This window comes from Trichechus manatus, unplaced genomic scaffold, assembly GCF_000243295.1.
Source record: "Trichechus manatus latirostris isolate Lorelei unplaced genomic scaffold, TriManLat1.0 scaffold00018, whole genome shotgun sequence".
In the NCBI taxonomy this organism is placed as follows: Eukaryota; Metazoa; Chordata; class Mammalia; order Sirenia; family Trichechidae; genus Trichechus; species Trichechus manatus.
This window is the reverse complement of record NW_004443954.1, coordinates 10,604,882-10,625,670: the sequence shown is the minus strand read 5'-3', so window position 1 is coordinate 10,625,670 and position 20,789 is coordinate 10,604,882. Positions and strand designations below refer to the sequence as shown.

Below are 20,789 nucleotides of genomic sequence, written 5' to 3'. Positions count from 1 at the left end.
ATGCTTTGTAATATTTCGATGTTTTGGATTCTGTTAATGCTTGCTTTATGGCCTAGTATGTGGTCTATTCTGGAGAATGTTCCATGCACGTTGGAAAAGAAAGTATACTTGACTGCTGTTTGGTGGAGTGTTCAGTATATGTCTGTGAGATCAAGTTGGTTGACTGTAGCATTTAGATTTTCCATGTCTTTATTGAGCCTCTTTCTGGATGTTCTGTCCTTCACCGAAAGTGGTGTGTTAAAGTCTCCCACTACTACTGTGGAGCTGTCTGTCTCTGTTTTCAGTGCTGTTAGAGTTTGTTTTATGTATTTTGGAGCCCTGTCAGATGTGTAAGTATTTATTATAGTTATGTCCTCCTGGTGTATTCACACTTTAATCATTATATAGTGTCCTTTCTTATTCTTTGTGGTGGATTTTACTTTAAATTTTGTTTTGTCAGAGATTAATGTTGCCACTCCTGCTCTATTTTGAGTGCTGTTTGCTTGATATATTTTTTTCCATTCTTTGAGTTTTAGTTTGTTTGTGTCTTTAAGTCTAAGATGTGTCTCTTGTAGACAGCATATAGACAGAACGTGTTTTTTAATCCAATCTGCCACTCTCTGTCTCTTTATTGGTGCATTTAGTCCATTTAAATTCAGCGTAATTATTAATAGGTATGAGGTTAGTGTCATCATTTTGATGTCTTTTTTTGTGTGTTGTTGACAGTATTTGTTCCACTTAATTTTCTGTGCTGAGTTGTTTTTCTTTATGTGTTTCATCATTGTAGATTTCTATTTGTTGAGTCTTTATATATATTTTTCTAGCTTTTTATTTTGACTTTTAGGATTGTTAGTTTCCTTTGTGGTTACCTTAATATTTACCCCTATTTTTCTACGTTTATACCAGTCTTTTATTTCTTTATATCACCTTGACTTCCTCTCCATATGAAAAGTCTATGTCTACATTTTTTAAATGCCTCTTTTTTTGTTTTAATGTTGTCATCTTTCACATATCAACATCTGTTTCCCTATTTTCAGTGTTTTAGCTTTGCTTCATTTTTGTGACTTCCCTATCTGGGTTGATATCTGGTTGCTCTGTCCTATGTTCTAGTCTTGGGTTGTTATCTGATGTTATTGATTTTCTAACTGGTGGACTCCCTTTAGTATTTCTTGTAATTTTGGTTTGGTTTTTGCATATTCCCTAAACTTTTGTTTATCTGGAAATGCCCTAATTTCGCCATCATATTTGAAGACAGTTTTGCTGGATATATAATTCTTGGCTGGCAGTATTTTCCTTCAAGGCTTTATATATGTCATCCCATTGCCTTCTTGCCTGCATGGTTTCTGCTGAGTAGTCTGAGCTTATTCTTATTGACTCTCCTTTGTAGATGACTTTTTGTTTATCTCTAGCCGCTCTTAAAATTCTGTTTATCTTTGGTTTTGGTAAGTTCGTTTATAATATGTCTTTGTGACTTTCTTCTGGGATCTGCCTTATATGGGGTTCGATGAGCGTCTTGGATAGATATCTTGTCATCTTTTACGATATCAGGGAAGTTTACTGCCAACAAATTTTCAACAATTCTCTCTGTATTTTCTCTTATCCCCCCTGTTCTGGTACTCCTGTCACTCATAGGTTGTTCCTCTTGATAGAATCCCACATAATTCTTAGGATTTCTTCATTTTTTTAAATCCTTTTATCTGATTTTTTCCTCAAATAAGTTGGTGTCAAGTGCTTTATCTTTTATCTCACTAATTCTGACTTCCATTGCCTCAATTACGTTCCTGTGGGTTTCTATTGAGTTGTCCAGTTCTCACATTTTATTGTTAATCTTCTGGATTTCTGTTTCCTCTCTCTCTGTGGATTCTTGCAGTCTGTTAAATTTGTGATTATGCCCTTCTCTAATCTTTTTAATTTCCTCTATTTTGTGTTCTGCATTTTGCTTAATTTCCTTCCTAATCTCTTGAAGAGTTCTGTATATTAATCTTTTGTATTCTGCCTCTGGTAATTCCAACAAATTTTCCTCCTCTGGAAAATTTCTAGATTCTTTATTTTGGGAGCTTGCTGAAGCCATCATGGACTGCCTCTTTATGTGATTTGATATTGACTGTTGTCTCCGAGCCATCAGTTAAGTTATTTTATTTATTTATTTTATGTTTGCTTACTGTGTCCTAGCTTCTTGTTTTGTTTTCATATGCCCAAATAGGCTGCTTCTGTGAGCTACTTTCATTATTGGCACCTTTGAAGCTCTAGTGTCCTGTCACCAGGTGGTTAGATCTGTTACTAGGTATGTGAACTCAGGAGTCCGCCCACTTCTCCTGTATTGATTCAGCTCAGGTGCCCAGGTAGATAGCCACCAAGTACGTGTTGCAGGCTGTCACCTACAGTCCTAGACAGGCATGGGTGATTGGTGTAGGCACAGGCATCTGACTGCAGCAGGGAGACACACTCTGAGCAAGACAGGGGGCTGATGGCCACCCCCGAGTGTCCAGGAAGATGTGTCACTGTTCCTTAGAGTGCATAGGTGGGTGGGTTTTGCAGCTGGACTATGAGCACCCAATGCTGTTGACTGTAAGGACTGGGGGGCACCTCTTATTTTTGGGCCCCTATCACAGGTGACTAGGTGGTGTGCGTGGAGACACCAGTCTTCAGGCCCCTGATGTGTGTAGGTGAAGACCTGCTTAATGAGCAGAGCAGTGTCATATGTCACGAATCTGCCACTTCACAGCTGAAACAGTTGAAGTTAGACTTCAGGTATATACCCTGTTATACTGCGGTAATGAGGGCCTACGCTGTTGAAATGGGCCTACACAAGTCTATGCAGGGGGAAAGGCACTCAAAGTCTGTGGATCCCTTATGCCTGTGCCTAGGCAAAGGAGCTGTGCCTACCCTGAGTTCCTGGCTTAGGGGAGCCGGCATTTTTTTTCCCCCCATTTGTTAATTTGTTCACTCTCCAATGCTGGGAGAATGACTCAGGGCATATGATGGATCCTACTTCCTGCCCAGGGGACTTGGCAATTGCTGAAGCCGGTCCAGGACCCAGTGCAGAGCAGGGAGCGGGGAGGTAAATGGGAGAGACGTTCTTCCCTAACGGCGGTGTTTTTGATCCATGCTGTAGGCTGGATGCAGTACTTATCTTTCGCCGGTTGAGGGCTGCTCCTCAGTGGTTCTTGGTGGCCAAGTAGACTTTCTGCCTCTGGGTCTCTCCTGGTGCAGAATACACCTCCCAAGCACGGCTGCTTGCCTGCCTCACTGCTTACCCTGAGCAGCTGATCAGGCCTGAAGGGCTCAGGCTTTTGCCAGGTCAGGTCTGGCACCTCCTCACTGCTTCCAAACCATCTCTCCCTCCCCCTGCCACTAAGTCCAGTTCCTCCACTTTGCCTTTGATGTTCAAGGCTCCTTAATTGTCATATATAATCGATTCACTTGTTTTTTTGGGTCTTTGTTGTAAGAGGGTCCACTGGAAGCATCTGACTACTCCGCCATCTTGGCCCCACCTCCTTATTACCAGTTTTAATGAATCATTATCAAATATATTTTAGAAAGTTGGTTTCAAACTCAGAATAACTTAAAAGAGCTCTAAAAATCTAGGAAGAGTTCACAGAGAAACCCGTACACAAATGTTCACAGCAGCTTTATTTATAATAGCCAAAAACTGAGTCACCCTAGATGTCCTTCCCTAGGTGAATGGTTAGAGAACCTGTGGTATGTTCATGCTATGGAATACTACTCAACAATAAAAAGGAACAGTATTGATACACACCATAACTTGGATGAGTCTCCAGGGAAATACACTGAGCAAAGAAACCTAATCGCAAAAAGTTACATACTGACTGATTCCATTTATATAACATTTTTGAAATGACAAAATTTTAGAAATTGATGGCAGATTAATGGTTGCTAGAGCTTGGGAGTAAGGATAGGTGGGTGTGATAATAACAGGGCTTCGAACTGGTTCATTCTGGTTCCAACACCTGCTGAGAATTTGCATTTCTAACAAGTTCAATGCTGAGAATTTGCTTTTCTATCCCAGCTACAGTAACTCAGAATCTATAGTTTGATAAGAACCGCAGGTGATTCTAATGTATAACTTCTTGGGAACTTGTTAGAAATGCAAATTCTCAGTGGGAGTTCTAACTGGAAGAACTAGTTCGGAGCCCTAGATTGTAAAAGGGAACGTGAAGGGGTCCTTGTGGTTTTGGAACTGTTCTGTATTTGACTGTGGTGTGGATACAAGAATGTACACAGGTGATGAAACGCTATAGCACTGAATACACACACACAAATGAGTACAAGTAAAATGGGGAAATCTGAATAAGCTTGGTGGATTGTATCAGTATTAATATCCTGGTTGTGATAGTGTGCTATAGTTCTGCAAAATGTTAATTGGGGAGAGGAATTGGGCAAAGTGTACAGGGGATCTCTATTATTACCTACAACTGCATGTGAATGTATAATTATCTCAATAAAAATTTCAATTAAAAAAGTAGGAATAAAATCTTCAGCAGATATGTGAAGGTACCATGGGATCTTTTTTCTCTCTTATAATTATGTACTCTGATCATAAGCTTTTCTGGTATTCTAGGGGCATTAGGGAATTATCTCTTCTATATACTAACTGGAGCCCTGGTGGCACACTGGTTCAGAGCTTGGCTGCTAACCAAAAGATCAGCGGTTCGAATCCATCAACTGCTCCTTAGAAACACTACTGGGCAGTTCTTCTCTGTCCTTTAAGGTCATTATGAGTTGGAATGACTTGACAGCAATGGGTTTGGTTTTTTGGTTTATATACGAACTGTATTTCATATCAGTTACTTTAGATTTTTATGTGATAGAAGTTTCAGACTACTCTATATTAGTTTTCTTCCCCCCAAATGTGTTTTTCCTATCCTGGAAAATAAGGAAGTTATATTAGGGAGAATGAGTAAAGATAGTGATAGTAGGACATAGGGATGGGAAGACAGCTCTTCTATGGAGGCATCAGGGAAATATGACCTGTCCCGGCTAACAATGAAGATAGTCTGGGGCGCTCGAGGTAGTGTCTTGGAGTATTTCATTACACTAGACTGTACACTAGACCACAGATACAGCGTCTGTCTCTTTGGTTAATGGGCATTGTAAATATCCCATAGTCATGACTGTGTACCACTGCTGTAGTCAATGTGGGTCAGACCAGTGGCTTCTGCTGGGTTCCAGAATTTTGCAAGAATTTGCAGTGAGAGGAAAAGAACATTTGTTGAATGCGTACTATCTTCTGGCATGGTGTTAGATGCTTTTAAAATGCATTATCTCATTTGGTATTTTCCTTCTGAGATATGTAAATTTACAATGAATGGTAAAATTGAGTTTGATCCCTGGTCAAGAAAGTCAGGGATCATTAGCTCTAACCTTAAAACACACAGATCTCTCTCCTCTATTTGAGAAAGACCACATGTAATCTTTCCTGACCAGACTCTACTACCTCTTAGAATTGTAGTGAGTAAACTTTGCCCCCAGAAGGCTTTAGAGACTTGAGATGAAGAGTTTTTGGAACTAAAGAAGTTAATGTTTTGACTCCAGGTATAATAAATAGATTAGTCTCAAACAGAGCTATTTAATCCATTTTCTCTCTTTGTCTCAGTATGAGAAGCTTGCCCTTATTTTGTCAATTTGTGAATTTTTGAAGATGTCTCTTCTCAAGATAAACTTTGTCATTGTATTAGTAAGTAAGGGACTTAATATGTCTGAAGTCTGATCATTTCCGATGGTCAGTTAGAACTTTTAACAATTAGATCTAAATTGAGAGATTTTCTACAGCTGAACTGGATCCTCCAAAACTTATCAATGCCATGAAAGACAAAAAAAGGTTAGAGAACTGTTCCAGATTACAACAGAATAAAAAGACATGATAAGGAAAATGCTGGGAAGATGGCAGGGTGAGCAGGTCTAAAATTCTGACCTTCCCACATGAACACCAAGAAAAGCAACTAGAAGTCTGTACTAAGCCCTGTGAGAACTTTGAAAAGGTAGGTAAGTGATCACAGCAAGGAACCACAAACTGGATCAAGACAAGGACTAAACCAGTAGGAATCTCAACCTGCTCCTCCTTCTCCTGGCATGGCAGACAGGTGGCTGGGGCTCTGCCACAGCTGCACCCCCAGCCAGTGCATGGCTCTCTTATGTACTTCAAAGGGTCCCCATCTCTGTTTCTGAAGTTAATAGGACAGATCTTGCTAGCAGACTGTTCAGGGTATATATTCTGACTAGTCTGGAGGCAGCTTGAAAGACTGAAACCTTGGTCTGACTGGAATTGGAGTCCTCACAGAACAGGGACGGAACTGTGATCAAGGACTGAGGGCTATACCTGACCCAGGGCAGATTAATCATTGTGCGTTTTCTGATTGCTTTGCGAGCCACTAAAAGACCGAAACCTTGGTCTGGCCAGAATTGGAGGCCTCTCAGTTCAGGAGAGGGAGTGGTAACCAAAGACAAGGTTGTGACCTCTGAGGGCAGATTGATTAGTGTGTGTTTTCTTATCTGTCTGGGAGCTGCTGAAAGACTGAAACCTTGGTCAGGCCTATCCTGGTGATTTCACAGGGAGGGAGAGGGAGCAGTAAGCAAAGTTTGAAGGTTGTGCCTGCCTAAGAGTTTTTTGTAGAAATTAGTGCCATTGAAAGCACCATGTATATATAGGGGAATTGAGGAAGCTAAAACCTTGTAAAATTCTAATATCCTGGCTTCAAAACACATACACACAGAGACACACATAGCACAAAAAAACCTGGAAATGATAGCATATTCAAGTGAACAAGATGACAGGAGAGAAATCATCTCTATGGAAGCCCAGATAATGAACAGATTGGAAGAACATAAAACAATGTTAAGCAAGCTCCAAGAACTAAAGGAAAACACAGACAACCAAAGGAAATCAAGTAAACGATGTATGAACAAAACAAGAATAAGGATATAGACACATAAAAAAAACTAAATAGAACTGAAATTAAAAAATTACAGGTATTCCCCAATTTACAATGTATTTGAGTTAACAACAAACCGCACTTATGACTGTCTGGGTTTTTTTTTTTTAGTACATGTTATCATTGGCAATATGTGCCCCATACAGTGTTGCAGCACGCAATTCGTTGATGTTATCATTCTTGGAACAGATACAATGTTGAAAATGCTCACTCATCTATGCCAAGAAATTAGGAAGACAGCTACCTGGCCAGCCAACTGGCAGGGATCCATATTTGTGTCCATTCCAAAGAAAGGTGATCCAACAGACTGTGGAAATATCTAACAGTATCATTAATATCACATGCAAGTAGAATTATGGTGAAGGTAATTCAGAAATGGTTGCAGCAGTACATAGACAGGGAACTGCCAGAAATTCAAGTCAGTTTCACAAGAGGTTGTGGAACAACAGATACCATTGCTGATGTCAAATGGATCTTGGCTAAAAGTAGAGAATACCAAAAAGATATTTACCAGTGTTTTATTGACTATGCAAAGGCATTCCACTGTGTGGATCATAACAAATTATGGATAACATTGGGAAGAATGGGAATTTCAGAACACTTAATTGTGCTCATGTGGAACCTGTACATAGACCAGGAGGCAGTCGTTGAACAGAACAAGGGTATACTGCATGGTTTAAAATCAGGAAAGGTGTGCATCAGGGTTGTATCCTTTCACCATACTTAATCAAGCAGTATGCTGAGCAAATAATCCGAGAAGCTGTACTGTATGAAGAAGAACACAGCATCAAGATTACAGGAAGACTTATTAACAACCTGCAATATGCAGACGACACAACCTTGCTTGCTGAAAGTGAAGAGGACTTAAAGCACTTACCGATAAAGATCAAAGACTATAGCCTTCAGTATGGATTACACTTCAACTTAAAGAAAACAGAAATCCTCACAACTGGACCAATATTGAAGTTGTCAAGGATTTCATTTTACTTGGATCCACAATTAATGCCCAAGGAAGAAGCAGTCAAGAAATCAAACGACATATTGCATTGGGCAAATCTGCTGCAAATGACCTTTTTAAAATGATACAAAGCAAAGATGTCACGTTGAGGACTAAGGTGCCCTGACCCAAGCCACGGTATTTGCAGTTGCCTCGTATGCATGTGAAAGCTGGACGGTGAATAAGGAAGACAGAAGAAGAATTGATGCCTTTGAATTATGGCGTTGGTGAAGAATATTGACTATACCATGGGCTGCCAGAAGAACGAACAAATTTGTCTTAGAAGAAGTACAGCCAGAATGCTCCTTAGAAGTGAGGATGGCGAGACTTTGTCTCATGTACTTTGGGCATGTTATCAGGAGGGACCAGTTCCTGTAAGAGGACATCATGCTTGGTAAAGTAGAGGGTCAGTGAAAAAGAGAAAAAGAGGAAGACCCTCGATGAGATAGATTGATACAGTGGCTGCAACAATGAGCTCAAACATAACGGTTGTGAGAATGGTGCAGGACCGAGTGTGTTTCGTTCTGTTGTCCATAGGGCCTGCTATGAGTTGGAATTGACTCGATGGCACTTAAGAACAACAACAACAGTCATTCTCGTATGTTCACTCACAGATGTTCAATTTTATGGTTTATTGTTCAAAACACTGCCATGTTCTGAAATGAAAACTAAAAAAAAAAAAAAATCTTACATCAGAACTGACTTATGACAGAGTCTTCAGAATGGAACCCCATCATAAGTTGGGAACTACCTGTATTGGAAGGATTTAACAACAGATTTGAGCAGGCAGAAGAAAGAATCAGCTATCTAAAGGATAATAAAGTAGTTGAAATTATGAAGACTGAGGAGCAACAAGAGAGAAAGCTCAAGATTGCTGGGCATAGCCTGATGGAAATGTAGGACTCCACCACGCAAACTAAGGTACACATCATGGGAATCTCAGAAGGAGACAAGAGAAAGGGACAGAAAGAATATTTGAAGAAATAATGGCAGAAAACTTTCCAAATCTTATGAAGAACATGAATCTACAAATCTAAGAAACTCAATGAAATCCAAGTAGCATAAATCCAGAGACATCTACACTGAGCTGCGTTATTATCAAACTCTCAAAAGTTAAAGATAATGAAAATCCTGAAAGCAGCAAGAGAGAATAGTCACAAAAGAGCCCTGATAAGATTAAGTGCCGATGTCTTCTCAGAAACCTGAGACCAGAAGGCAGTGGAATGACATATTTGAAGTATTGAAAGAAAAGAACTGTAAACCAAGAATAGTGTATTTGGCAAAGCTGTCCTTGAAGAATGAGGGTGGAATTAAGATATTTTCAGATAAGCAAAAGCTGAGAGAGTTTGTAACCACTAGACTTGCCCTAAAAGAAATGCTAAAGGGAGTCCTTCAAATAGGAAAGGACACTAGACAGTAACTTGAATCTGTACATAGAAAAGAAGATCTCTACTAAAGATAATTGCACGGGCAAGTGTAAGGGCAAGTTTTATACTAATTTTGGTTGGTAATTCTAGCTGTTATGTCCTTCATGTTTTATAATAACAAATGCATAAAAAGTAGGCAAAAATTTATGTATAGAGACGTAATAGGTGAGAACAACATAAACAGGGTTGGGGGCATGGTATAGGATAGAATTTTTGTATGTTACTTAAGTTGGTATCAATATAAACCAGGTTCTTATAAATACAACATGTTAAATATAATCCTCATGGTAATCACACACACACACAAATCTAAATACACATGAAAAGAACGGACAAGGGAATCAAAATGGTTCACTACAAAAGATCAAGTAAGCAAAAAGAAGGCAGTATTGGAGGAAATGAGGGACAAAGAAGGTATAAGACACTGAAAACCAAACAAAATAACAAAGTAACAAGAAGTAAATCCTTCCTTATCAGTAAATACCTTGAATGTAGATTGACTAAATGCTTAAATTAAAAGGGAGAGTGGATACAATATCATGATCCAGTGACATGCTGTCTGCAAGAGACACATGTAGGCCCAAGGACACAAGGAATTTGAAAGTGAAAGGATGGAAAAAAGATTCCATGCAAATAGTAACCAAAAGAGAACTGGAGTGGCAATTTTAATATCAGACGAAATAGACTTTAAGTCAAAATCTATTATAAGAAACAAAGAAGGACATTATATAATGGCGAAAGGGTCAATTCATCAAGAAGATATAACAATTATATATATATACCCCCAATAGCTTTATGATAATAGTTGGAGACTTCAGTATACCACTTTCAATAATGGACAGAACATCTAGGAAGAAGGTCAGTAAAGAAATAGAGGATTTAAACAAGTCCTGTTGGCGCAGGGGTTAAGTGTTACGCTGCTAACCAAAAGGTTGGCAGTGGGAATCTACCAGCCGTTCCTTGAAAACCCTATGGGGCAGTTTTACCCTGTTCTATAGGGTCGTTATGAGTCAGAATTGACTTGACATCAGTGGGTTTTCACTAACCAACTGGCGCTCCAGTGGAGCAGTGGTTAAAAGGTTGGCTGCTAACCAAAAGGTCGGCAGTTCAGATCTACCAGACGTTCCTTGGAAACCCTATGGAGCAGTTCTACTCTGTCCTATAGGGTTGCTGTAAGTCGGGATCAACTCCATGGCAATGGTTTTTTTTTTTTTTTTAAACCAACTAAGGAGCCCTGGTGATGCAGTTGTTAAGTACTTGGCGGCTAACCGAAAGGTCGGTGGAACCCACCAGCCGCTTCACAGGAGGAAGATGTGGCAGTCTGCTTTCGTTAAGATTAACAGCCTAAGAAACCCTATGGGGAAGTTCTCCTCTGTCCTGTAGGGTTGCTATGAGTCAGAATTGACTCAGCAGCAGTGGGGTTTTGGTTTATTAACCAACTAGATCTAATATACATCTGTAGAACACTCCATCCACCAACAGCACAATATACATTCTACTGCAGTGCACATGGATCTTTCTCCAGGATAGACCATATGTTAGGTCACAAAGCAAGTCCCAATAAATTTAAAAAGATTGAAATTATACAACGTATCTTCTCTGATCACGATTTCATACAGTGGAGTGAAATTAGAAATTAATATCAGAAGGAAAACTGGAAAATACACAAATGTGTGGAAGTTAACACATTATTAAATAACCAGTGGAGTAAAGAAAAAAGAGAGAAACCAGGAAATACTTAAGAGTAGCATTGAAATGAAAGCACAGCATACCAACACTTATGGGACACAGTGAAGACAGTGCTTAGAGGGAAAATTATAGCAGTAAAATGCCTACATTAAAAAAGAAGAAAGAGCTCAAATCCATAACCTTAACCTCATAACTTGAGGAACTAGAAAAAGAAGAATAAACCAAGCCCAAAGCTACCAGAGGGGAAGTAAGTAACAAAAACCAGAGCACAGATCAATAAAAGAATAGAAAAGCAACAGAAAGAACCGATGAAACCAGAAGTTGGTTTTTTGAAAAGATAAATAAAATAGACAAACCTTTAGCTAGACTGACAAAGAAAAGGGGAGAGAAAATCGCAAATGAAAATGGGGAACTTAAAATCGACCCTAGAGAAATAGAAGATCATAACAGAATAGTCTGAACAATTATATGCCAAAAAATTAGATAACCTAGATGAAATGGACAAATTCCTTGAAACAAACAAATGTCCTGCCCTGACTCAAGAAGAAATAGAAGATCTCAGCAAACCCATTACAAGTGAAGAAGTTCCAGTAATCAAAAACATGCCAAAAAAGATCAGTCCTGGACCAGATGGCTTCACTGGGGAATTCCACCAAAGATTTATAGAAGTGACCATAATCCTTCTTAAACTCTTCTAGAAAATAGAAGAGGGGGGAACACTCCCTAACTCCTCATATGAAGCTAGCATTACTCTGATACCAAAGCCAGATGAAGACAGTACAAGAAAAATACACACCAATATGTCTTATGAATATAGATGCAAAAATTTTCAACAAAATACTAGCAAACCTAATCCAAAAGCATATTAAAAGGATTATATACCACAATCAGGTGGGATTTATTGCAGGAATGCAAGGGTGGTTCTACATTAGAATATCAATCACTGTAATATGTCACATTAATAGAGCAAAGAAAAATGATCATTCCAGTTGACACAGAGAAGGCGTTTGACAATCTCCAACCCCTTTCCTGATAAAAGCACTGAACAAGCTACGAGTAGAAGGGAAATTCCTCAATCTCATGAAGGGTAGTTATAAAAAAACCCCCACAACTTACATCATACTCAATGGGGAAAGACTGAGAGCTTTCCCATTCAGGTCAGGAACAAGACAAGGATGCCTGCTCTCACTACTCCTATTCAATATTGTGCTGAAGTCCAAGCCAGAGCAGTTAGGCAAGAAGAAGAAAAGGTATCCAAATAGGGAAGGGAGATGTAAAACTATCCATTTTCACAGATAACATGATCCTATATGTAGAAAATCCCGAAGACTCCATAAGAAAGCTACTAGAGCTAATAGATGAATTCAGCAAAGTGGCAGGATACAAGGTCAAAACACAAAAATCATTCAGGTTTTATCCATCAGCAATGAGCTTTCTGAAAAGGAAATTAAGGAGACAAGTCCCTTTGATCTTTTAACATCTAAAAGAAGACATGCTTGGTAAAGTAGAGGGTCAGTGAAAAAGAGGATTGACACAACGAGATGTGTTGACACAGTGGCTGCAACAATGGGTTCAAGCATAACAACGGTTGTGAGGACGGCGCAGGACCGGGCAGTGTTTCGTTCTGTTGTATACAGGGTCACTATGAGTTAGAACTGACTCGACGGCACCTAACAACAACAACAAAAGAATAAAACACCTAGGAATAAATTTAACCAAGGAAGAGAAAGATTTGTACAATGAAAATGTTAAAACAGTACTGAAAGAAATTAAAAACCTAAATAAATGGAAGAACATTCTGCGTTCATGGATTGGAAGACAGTATTGTTAAGATGACAGTACTACTCGAAACAGTCTATAGGTTGAACACAATCCCCATCAAAATTTCAACATCCTTCTTTGCAGAAATGGAAACGCCAATTGTAAAATTTACGTGGAATAAACAAGGGGCCCCGAATAGCCAAAGCAATCTTGAAAAAGAAGAAGAAAGAAGCAGGATTCACACTTCCCAATCTCAAAATATACTATAAAGGTACAGTAATCAAAATAGTCTGGTACTTGTGTAACAATAGTCATGTAGACCAATGGGATAGAATTGAGAGTTCAGGAATAAATCCATACATCTATGGTCAGTTGATTTTTGACAAGATTGCTGAGTCCATTCAGTAGAGAAATAATGGTGTCCTTAAAAACGGTGCTGATTTCCATGTGCAAAAGAGTGAAGGTGGGCCCATACCTGACACCATATACGAAAATTAACTCCAAATGGATCAAAGACCTAAATGTAAGACCTAAAGTTATAAAATTCTTAGTAGAAAACATAGATAATGCTTTGGGACCTAGTTTTTAAGAATGGATTCTTAGATATGACACCAAAAGCATGAGCAAGAAAAGACAAAAGAGATAAAATTGGACTTCATCAGAATTTAAAATTTTGTTCAACAAAGGACTTTAACAACAAAGAGGCAACCCACAGATAGGGAGAAAAATTTCGAGAACCATATATCAGATAAGGGTTTAGTATCCATAATATATAAAAAATTCCTACGACTTAACGAAAAGACAAACAACCCAGTCAGAAAATGGGCAAAGGACTTGAATAGACATTTCAACAAAGAAGAAATACAAATAGCCAACAAGCACATGAAAAGATGCTCAGTGTCATTAGTCATTGGGGAAACGTAAGTCAAAACCAGAATGAGATATCACTTTACCCTCACCTAAAATGGGTATGATTTAAAAAAAAAAAAGGGAGAGAACAGATACTGGCAAGGATGTGGAGAAATGGGACTCCTCATCCACCGCTGGTAGATTGTAAAATAGTGACCCTTGCTACAATAGAACAAAACACTGCCCAGTCCTGCGCCATCCTCACAATCATTGTTATACTTGAGCTCATTGTTGCAGCCACAGTGTCAATCCATCGTATACTATAAATTGGGGAAATCTGAATATTAAATATATGTTAAAAAAAAAAAACAGTTGCCATCAAATTGATTCTGACTCATGGCACCCCCATGTGTGTCAGAGTGGAATTGCACTCCATAGGATTTTCAAGGCTGTGACCTTTTTGGAAGCAGATCACCAGGCCTTTTTTTTGAGGCACCTCTGGGTGGGAGCTGCCAACCTTTCAATTAGTAGTCGAGCACTTAACCATTTGAGCTACCCAGGAACTTCTAAATATGTGTTAAATGATAGTATTGTATCGATGTTAAATTTTCCCCAATGTGATGATTAGATTGTGGTGATGTAGGAAATAGTTCTTGTTCTTAGATGATATGTCCTGAAATATGTAGGGATGAAATGTCACGATGTCACCAGCTGTCAAGTGGTTTAGCAAAAACAAACAAATAAGGAACAACAAATACTGTGTGTGTGTGTGTACATCTCAAATGTGGCAAAATAACATGGTGATTCTAGAGGTCGCTGTATTATTATTACAACTTTTTTGTAGATTTAAAACTTTTCAAAATAAAATATTAGGAAAAAACTTTTTTTTTCCTTTGAACATTTTATTGTGGTTTAGGTGAAAGTTTACCGAGCAAATTAGTTTCCCTTTCAACAATTTATTTACAATTTACACCGCTTGTTTTGTGATATTAGTTGCAATCCCTTCTGTGTCAGCACTCTCCCCCTTCTGTGTCAGCACTCTCCCCCCGCTTCCTCCCTGGGTTCCCCATTTCCATTCTCTGAGCTTTCTTGCCTTCTAAACTTTGCTTTTGGGCAAATGCTGCCCTTTTGGTCTTGTATGGTTGATTGTTCTGGGTGCACATTCCTCACAGGTGGTTATTGTTTGGCTGAAAGGTGGTCTCCAGGAGTGGGTTCAGTTCCAAGTTTGAAGGGTATCTAAGGACCATAGTCTCGGGAGTTCCACCAGTCTCTATCAGACCAATAAGTCAGGTCTTTTTTAGGAAATTGAATTTTGTTCTACATTTTTCTCCCACTCTGTCCAGGACCATCTATTGTGATCCCGTTCAGAGTAGTCGGTAGTGGTAGCCAAGCACAATCTAGTTCTTCTGGTGACCTTCACTTTTCATTCCTGGATCCCTAGAGTCCATTGCAGTGCTAGACACAGAGCAGAAGCTCAAAAAATGTCTGTAGAATTAGGTACTTTTGACCCTTTGTTAATTTTTCAAACCAATATTTTTCAGGATAAATATTTTTACTTTTATAAATATAGAAACAAGATAACAACGTTAAATATAATTTTGAGAAGAGAAAAAAAATTACCCAGACTCCCACCAGTATAAGTCAATAATTATAGGAAAAAAATTCTTAATGTTGTAGGGTATTCCATCTCCATGGTCAAATAGGCTGTTGGCCCACTAGAATGGCTATAACAAAAGACTGACCATACTAAATGTTGATGAGGTTGTGGAGAAACTGGACCTCTAATACAACGTAAAATAGTATAACCACACTGGAAAACAGGTTGGAAGTTCCTCAAAATGCTATACATAGAGTTATCATATGACCCAGCAATTTCACTCCTAGGTATATGCCCCAAAGAAATGAAAACATATGTCTACACAAAAACTTGGACATGAATGTTCATGTAGCATTATTTATAATCACCAACAACTAGAAAGAGTTCAAATGTCCATCAACTGGTGAATGCACAGACAAACGTGATATATCTACACAATGCAGTACCATTCAGTAGTAAAACAGAATGAACTACTGATTTGTGGTGCAACATAGATGAACCTCAAACACATTATGCTAAGTGAAAGACACAAAAGATTACATTGCATGATTCCATTTATATGAATTGTCGAGAAAACTTAAATCTTTTGAGACAGAAAGCAGATCAGTGTTTTCCTGGGGCTTGGGGGATGGGAGTGGGGAGTGACTGCAAATGGGCACAAAGGAACTTTCTGAGATGGACTGTAGTGATGATTCCACAACTCTAAATCTACTGGGCTGTTCCTTATTTGTTTGTGGATTAATTTTATGGTGTGCAAATAATACATTAGTAAAACTGTTAAAAATAAGCTCTGGATAAAAAATTTGAAATGGTGAAGTTTAAGACTTCTCCATTGTGCAATCTTCCCAGGTGCTTATGGAGAGACATATCCTGCCATTGAAGATGATGCCCTACCTCCACCATCTCAGTTGCCCTCTGCGAGGGAGCGCAGAAGGAACAAACTGAAAGGACTAGACTTTGTGCGTATGAAGTCTCTTTTTCTTTTTCCCCTTTTTCAGTTGAAGAGGATGAGGTCTGGGTTCCAACCCATGCTAAACTGGGTGGTCCAATAAAGAAAGAGCACTCACTTTGGAATGAGGCGTACATGGGTCTGAATCTAGGCTCTATCCCCAGGGAGTTGGATGACCTTGGGCACATCATTGAACCTGTCTTCTGGGGTGGTTGTAAGTATACAGCCCAGTACCTGGCACAGAACCTCTGCCCTATAAATGTTAATTCCTCACCCCATCTTCATCCTTCCCCTCCACAGAATTACATGGATTTCAGAAAAGTTGCAAAAAGCAACTGATACCATTTGCTGGAGAAATCCTGCTATGTCCTCATAATAACCTTAGACTATTATATAGGTGTGTCATCCCCATTTTGGTCAGATAACTTTCCCAAGGTCATATAGTCAAGAAGGCTGAGATTCAAACCCATGTTTTCAGTATACCCCACAGCTTTATAGCATAGTCAGTAATGAGTGCAGGCTTTGGAGCCTTTAGTACACATCCCAGTGATGTTACCTTGTCATTGGGTAGTGAGTGACCTTTGGGCAATTTCTTAAACTCCGTATCTGTTTCCTTATATATGACATGGAGATACAGTTAGAAAATATATGTGAAGCATTTAGCACTGAGCCAAGTACACAGAGGGCTCTCAAAAGATGACAAGTGCTGTGCTTATTAGCATTACAGTATGTCCAGTCTTACCAGCCAGCAGGAACTTGGATAAACTAGCTTGCTAAAGGGTAGGTGACCTGCATTTCCACTTAACCTTGATACTCTGAAACAGTAATGACTGACTCAATGAATTAACTTTTACCAGCTTCTTTATGCCATAAGACAAAAACAAAGGTTGGTACAAGACGATGTAAACCAGCGGGTTTGTAATGGCTATCCAGGGCCCTTGGAGGAGTGTTGTTTTCCTAGGGTCCATATACTCGTTTCTGATTTGGAGTGTATCTAACATGGCACTCCTGTAATTGCAATGAGTTATACTTTAGATTTGGGGCGTAAGTAAATTTCAACAATTGAGTTAGCTTTAAAAAAGTAACTGGCCAACTGAAAGAGCTCTCAATGGCCAGAGCTGGAATAATTTGAGCAAAACAAAAGATAGTTAATATTGGATTATAACCCAAAGAATAAAATAGCCATGAGTCCATACTGATGTAAATCCATGATTGAATAAGTAAATAAATGGGGGAGAATAGACAAATCTCCTATGCAGACCAATTCCAAATAATTTATGTAGACTCTCCACCCTCGAAGTAGAGCATAACTCCCTCCTCCTGAAGTGTGGGCTACACATAGTGACTTGCTTCCCAGGCATGCAGTGTGGAAAGGGGGAAAAACAGAGTGACTTCACAGTGGAGAAACCTGACGAACACTACAAAAAAAAGAACCGTAGGTATCTCTGGAGGACGGATGTGAAGGTGCTAAGAGAGTTGAGAGGATAAACTAGGCCTCCAGCTTAGTTATCCATAGATCTGTATTGACGTGGATTTAATCTCCACTCTGGTCTCCTGCTGACCACCCCAACTCCATCCCCATCTGCCACATGTTTTAGAAGAAGGTGCTCTAGATCGCCTTTAGGGACCCTTAGCCAAAGTCCAAGTTTAAAATTTTTCCATCTCGACACTGACAGGTTGCTTCTTCATCCTGTTGATCTACCATTTTGAGAACATTCATCTTTTTTTTTTTAATTGTGCTTTAAGTGAAAGTTTACAGTTCTCTCATACAAAAATTCATACACACATTGCTATGTGACCCTAGCTGCTCTCCCTATAATGTGACAGCACGCTCCTCCTTTCCATCCTGTATTTCCTGTGTCCATTCAACCAGCTCCTGTCCCGTTTTGCCTTCTCATCTTGCCTTCAGACAAGAGCTGCCCATTTAGTCTCATGTATCTACTCGAGCTAAGAAACAGTCTCTTCCCGAGTATCATTTTATGTCCATAGTCTAATCATTGTCTGAAGAGTTGGCTTTGGGAATGGTTTTAGTTCTGGGCTAACAGAGAGTCTGGGGGCCATGTCTTCCGGGGTCCCTGCAGTCTCAGACCATTAAGTCTGGTCTTTTTACTAGAATTTGAGTTCTGCACTCCACTTTTCTCCTGTTCTGTCAGGGAGTTTCTGTTGTATTCCCTGTCAGGGCGGTCATTGATGGTAGCCTGGCACCATCTAGTTCTTCTGGTCTCAGGCTGGTGGAGTCCCTGGTTTATGTGGCCCTTTTGTCTCTTGGAGAACATCTTTAAAGATGACATAAATACTGATTTTAGAAATCTATACATGGTTAAGTTTACATACAAGTATTAAACTAGCCTCCCTAAACCAGTCCTACATAGAAATCATCTTATTTTTTAATAGTCATATCTTGGTCAAGGTTTTCTTCATATCCTTGTTTTTCTTCTATTACTCTCCTTCCCTGCCTATCTATTAAGGAACAGATGAGTTCCTCCTTTAAGTTCCTCTTTTTTTTTTTTACCTTCTCTGACTTTATAAATGCATAAATGTGTGCTGGCACTCAGCCCTAGGTTGTTTTCTTCTGTTAATCTGCATCCCCAGCCATGCTGGGATCTCTCTGAATGGAGGAACCACAGAGACTTCATTTCTCCCAGTCCCCACAATGGACACTTGCAGTGGACTGATAATGTTTTAACAGCTTTACTGAAATAGATACCGTAAATTCAGACTGTTTTAAAGTGTTACAAGTTGGTAGTTTTTAGTGTGCAACCTAGTGTGCAACCATCACCAAAATCTGCGAACATTTTCAGCATCCCCCCGAAGAAACCCTGTACCCATTAGCAGTCCCTCTCCATTCTCCCCCTTCCTTCACCAGCCCCTCTGCTCTGCTGAGCCTTAGACAGTCACTGATCCACTCGCTGTCTCTATAGATTTGCCTTTTCTGGATATTTCATATAAATGAGATCATACAATGTGATCATTTGTGATTGGCTTCTCTCACTGTTTTTAAGGTTCATCTATACTGTAGCATTACTGTTCCTTTTCATTGCTGATTAATATTCGATTGTAGAGATATACCATGTTTTGTTTATATATTCATCCATCAGTTGAAAGATATTTGGGTTGTTTCACTTTTTGGCTTGTTACAAATAATGTTGCTATGACGTATGAGTTTTTGGTGTTTTCATTTCTCGTGTGTATACGTATGAGCGGAATTGTTGGATTATATGGCAATCTATATTTAGCATTTTGAGGAATCGCCAGACTGCTTTCCAAAGGGGCTGAATCATATTACCTTCCCTCCAGTAATTTTTGAGGATTCTGATTTCTGTACATTCTCAACACTTGAGGTTTTGATCTACATTTCCCTGATGAATAATATTGAATATCTTTACATGTGCTTGTTAGCTATTCGTGTATCTTCTTGTGCAGAAACGTCTATTTAAATCCTTTGCTCATTTTTTAATTGGGTTAATTTATCTTTTTATTGTTTAGTTGTAAGAGTTCTTTATATATTCTGGATACAAGTCCCTTATCAGATATATGATTTGCAAATATTTTCTCCCTTTCTGTGGGTTGTCTTTTTATTTTCTTGAAGGTGTCCTTTGAAGCACAAACATTTTTCATTTTGATGAGGTCTAACTTGTCAATCCTCCCTTTTCTTGTGCTTTTGGTGTCTTATCTAAGAAACCATTGCCAAGATCACAAAAATTCACTCCTGTGTTTTAAGAGTTTTATAGTCTTAGCTCTGCAGTTTAGGTCTATGACCCACTGAGTCAGTGTCTGCGTGCAGCAGGTGGGGGCCCACGTTCTTTTTTGCATCCAGATACCCAGATGTTCCAGCACCATGTGTTGCAAAGTCTGACTTTTCCCTCCATTGAATTTTGTGGGCTCGTCTGTTCACAAGTCTAAGGTTTTTTTTCCTTATGATTCTACAGCTGGGTTGATTCTGAGCCCCTGTTGTTTCAGTTTTTCCTTTTGCATCTTATACTGTATTTCTCAAACTTCCCCAAATGGCAGTATTTCTTTGTTATCACAAATCCTACACCTTATCCTTGACTGAAGGTCATCGGAGCCTGCGTGGATAAACAAACATCAGGAGTTAGAATATAAGTGCTACATATTTTCATTTGTTTTATTTTGTTCATCCCATTGTACATTTATCAAGGGCAAGAACATGTTTTGATTCCCTATTCATTCTGAATGTATTCTGTTAATGACTGTTTCTGAAGTTCTGTTTTCTAACTACAGGATAATGTTCATCCTAATGTACCACCAGATGGTCTCTCTTTAAAGTCTGTATCCAGCATAAATGTTGATGAGGTTAGAATGAGAAATGAGGAACGAATGCGAAGACTGAATGAACTTCAGACTAAACCTCTTAATACAGGTAAAAATGACTAAGCTTAGTACTTACAGCAGATTCTGTAAGGACTCCTAAGCCTGCTTCCTGGGAGCTTTTCACTGAAGGCTGGGGAATAGATGGAATGAGTTTTGAAGTCCTTTGAGTTGTGGGAGAGAACACAGTAGCCACCCAGCAAAGACAAGCCTTAGATTTGGTTTCGTATCAGATTATTTCTACCAGAGAGGGTATCCA

At 39.1% G+C, this 20,789-nt stretch overlaps 1 protein-coding gene across 1 annotated transcript in view; it reads left to right on the top strand.

The window, feature by feature from the left end:
* Positions 1 to 20,789, top strand: part of CSPP1 (centrosome and spindle pole associated protein 1) — a 143,396-nt gene that overhangs the window by 119,162 nt on the left and 3,445 nt on the right. Inside the window, exons 28-29 of the mRNA XM_023727764.1 lie at positions 16,102 to 16,211; positions 20,444 to 20,582. Of these exons, the coding sequence (XP_023583532.1) occupies positions 16,102 to 16,211; positions 20,444 to 20,582 (249 nt within the window). The remainder of the gene's footprint in view (positions 1 to 16,101; positions 16,212 to 20,443; positions 20,583 to 20,789) is intronic.